This window comes from Neovison vison, chromosome 13, assembly GCF_020171115.1.
Source record: "Neovison vison isolate M4711 chromosome 13, ASM_NN_V1, whole genome shotgun sequence".
NCBI lineage: Eukaryota > Metazoa > Chordata > Mammalia > Carnivora > Mustelidae > Neogale > Neogale vison.
In genome coordinates, this window is record NC_058103.1 from 11,727,293 (window position 1) to 11,730,478 (window position 3,186).

Genomic DNA, 3,186 nt, shown 5'->3' on the forward strand with positions numbered 1-3,186 from the left:
CATCCAAGAGCTCATGGTTGGTGGGTGGTAGATCTTTTGGCACCCCTGTGCCTTGAGGAAAAAGGTCTTACCATCCTACCGTATTTTCCAACTGTCACTCTGAATGTTATTTGTTTAACAGGAGCCATAAAATGAACAAAGAAGAGAAATCTAGTATATAACCGATTGGGAAGTGGTCCCCTTGTCAAAACCAAGTGCGTCCCAGTGCAAACAAGATTTGCTCCACGGGCATCTGTGAAACACCAGAATCCACATCTTAATGTATTTAAGAGTCTCTACCGTCTTAAAGCAATCAGAAGACTAGGACTAGACAGGAGATGGTACTAAATTTAACTGTGTAGACCTCATGTTAAGTCGGCAAGTCATTTTATTTTAAGATGACAACCTCCGAGTAGCTATAGGATTCTGTACTCATCAGAGTGATTCTCGTCATTTCGCTTAGTCCCTGCCAATATGATTTTCTCCACCTGGCGCATTCCAGTCACTATTGACTTCTGTGTAGGCAATTCTGCTTCTTATCCTCTTCTTACGTCATCTCTTCTAAATGATGAAAGGCACCAATGATGCCTGAAATCAGTAAAATAATCAAGCGAATTATCAGTAGAAGTAACGTCTGGTTTACATTAAAAACGATATTGGCCCGAAGACTAAATTCTCTGTCAGGAGGAGGGCCGCTGTCTATACTACCACCTACTCCCCTCTCTTCACAAGTTGGGGGTTTCCAACCTCTCATACAGTGACAATGCTTCATGTTGTTGCACACCCCTCGGAAATTGCATGTCTTGACATCACAGTCAAACCCCAAGTCTTGAATAAAAGTGCAGTTCTGTTGGAAACAGTACCTTCCTGGGCCACACGTTGCCCCATCCACGACAAGCCCCATTTCTGGCAGATTCATCCCATGGTGTGCATCGTATCCAAAGCATAACTCTTCCTTGACATCACGTACTATTATGTGACGAAATACAGTGTGCTCACCTCCACCAGGAATTTCTTTGACATCACGACAGTGCAGTAGTCCACAAAAAACATTACGTTCTTCACACTTCACCGGTTTTCCTCCTCCTCGTATCCCCTTCACCCCACAGTTCCCAAATCGGTCACCTAAGACATTTAATTTTTGATAGCATGCTGGTGCACCGTCTTTTATTTGGTGGCCGAAGAGGGACTGGCATTGCAGGTCACGATCGCTGCAGTTTCCTCTCACACAGACAGCCAATGGTGAACATGGAGTTCCATCTTGGGTGTAAAAGTCATTAGGACAATTATGCGACCTCCCATCACAGTATTCTGGGAGATCACAAATACCAAGCCTGTCTCTGCAAAGCAATCCAGGTAGAGCATATTTGCAGTCGACACAGCAGGTTCCTCCATTGCAATCACTGCCAGGGGTGAGGATACAATCGCTCTTGCAACACTTATTAGTAGAACACTGTTTTAAGGAGCCACAGTCACATTCTTCCCCCTGATCCACGAACAGGTCACCACAACGAGCAGCTATGTAAGGAAAATTGGTGTACCGTACATTTGGTCTGCTCAAACAAGGATCCCATATAGTGACCTTGTGATGTATTTTTTCGTAAGTACAGTTGCTCATCATATCCAATAAACCAGGCTCAGGAGCCATGACGCAGTGCTTTCTTCGAAAGCATTGACAACCTGGTGTATCATGATCAACGCCCAAATTATGACCTAGGGTATGTGCTGCAACAGCCGCAGCCAAAAATACATGGTATCTTGTCATATATACATATGCCACGCCCCACTTAGGGTTGCACACTCCATTGGGTTGGCCATAGTATGAGGCCCCACCAATTCTATCCCCTGTAAGAAGCATTGAAGTATCATGAGGAATATCGTTATACCAACCCCAGTATTTCCACAAACCAAAATCAGTCATGATATTTTGAATCTCTTGCTCTTCATATAAATCTACCTTATCCCTTTTATCCCATATGCACAAAACACGTATGTAGACATCTAGGAGAGCTGGTTTGTAGATGGTATGTAATATGTTGTTCAAAACCATCACACTCTCTATTACATGTGTGAGATTTTTGTCCAATTCAATTAATGACTTAGAAGTTGTGTAGTGGATTTTAAAGTATTTCTTATGTGGCCACCACAAATACACGGGGGCGGCTCTAGGAGTTCCAGCAAGAATTGTCTCTTCGTATTCTTGATCTGTATTGTGCTCTTCAATCTTACACCTTTCAATACCCGATAATCTTCTTTGTGACACGAGCAGAGAAACCACATGCTCAAATTTGGAAGAAGTTTCCAGCGGTTTTATTTCATAAGTGAAGTCATCTACCTGCAGCATGCCACGCAGACCCCCGTAGCAGGTGTCCAGTGTGCCCATGGAGCCAGGAACCCCTTCCAGGTAGCAGTAGTAGTAGCAGTCTCGGGGGACAAAGGGGTAGTCCTCCTGCATGGCGCCCTGATCATTATCGGTGATAACCGGAAACTGCCTGGGCAGCAAGTTCTTCTTGATTTTCATGTGAATCACATGTCTTTGACCCCTGAAGTGAATCTTGTAGGAGAGTTGGCCTTGTCTCTCAGTTCCACCCACCCTGTGGGACACCTTCCTGGGGATCACAACTTCAGAGAAAGTGAAACGCCATCCTGGGAGGGCATGAGAGCAGCAGACTGCGGACAGGAGTAGCCAGAGGAGAGGCAGCCAGAGGTCACTTGTTGAGTGGGCCCGGGCCCAGGCAGGCCCCATGGTTGAAGGAGCCTGTGACCATAGAAGATTCAGTCGGGTGGGAGGTAGGCAAGATGATCACCCATACAGCAACTTTTCTAGTAGGGGAGTCTGGAGGAGAGCAGAGAGGGACTGGGGGCACGGGCTCCCCAAGAAGGGGGTGGGTAGCTATTATGTAATAATGGTGTGCTCATCAGGGGAGGCTGTGCTCAGTGAGCTGGGCATCCTAGCCCAGGGGACTTAGAGAAGAGAAAAAAAATAGGAGGAACTGGGAACAGTAGTTCCCATGGGCTGAAAGTTCCCATGGTCTCTTGGAGAAGTCGCAGGGGAAAAATAAGTGCATTTGGTAGCATTTTCAGTGAGGGAAGGGCTTTTCTTTCTCAAACCTAATGGTATAAGGGATCAACAAGTAATTAAAACAGAGGATGGAGAGGAGATTGGAAGTTTCTTCAAAGAATTCTTTGAAGAATTCAAAGAATGAG

General features: G+C 45.5%; 1 protein-coding gene across 1 annotated transcript; it reads right to left on the reverse strand.

Annotated features, from left to right (window-relative positions):
• Positions 1-515: 515 nt before the first annotated feature.
• On the reverse strand, positions 516-2,725 carry LOC122893353 (disintegrin and metalloproteinase domain-containing protein 20-like). The gene is made up of 2 exons (XM_044230306.1): positions 843-2,725; positions 516-567 (listed from the first exon to the last, which is right to left on the reverse strand). Exons 1-2 carry the CDS (start codon positions 2,723-2,725, stop codon positions 516-518), a joined length of 1,935 nt encoding a protein of 644 aa, XP_044086241.1.
• Positions 2,726-3,186: the final 461 nt, after the last annotated feature.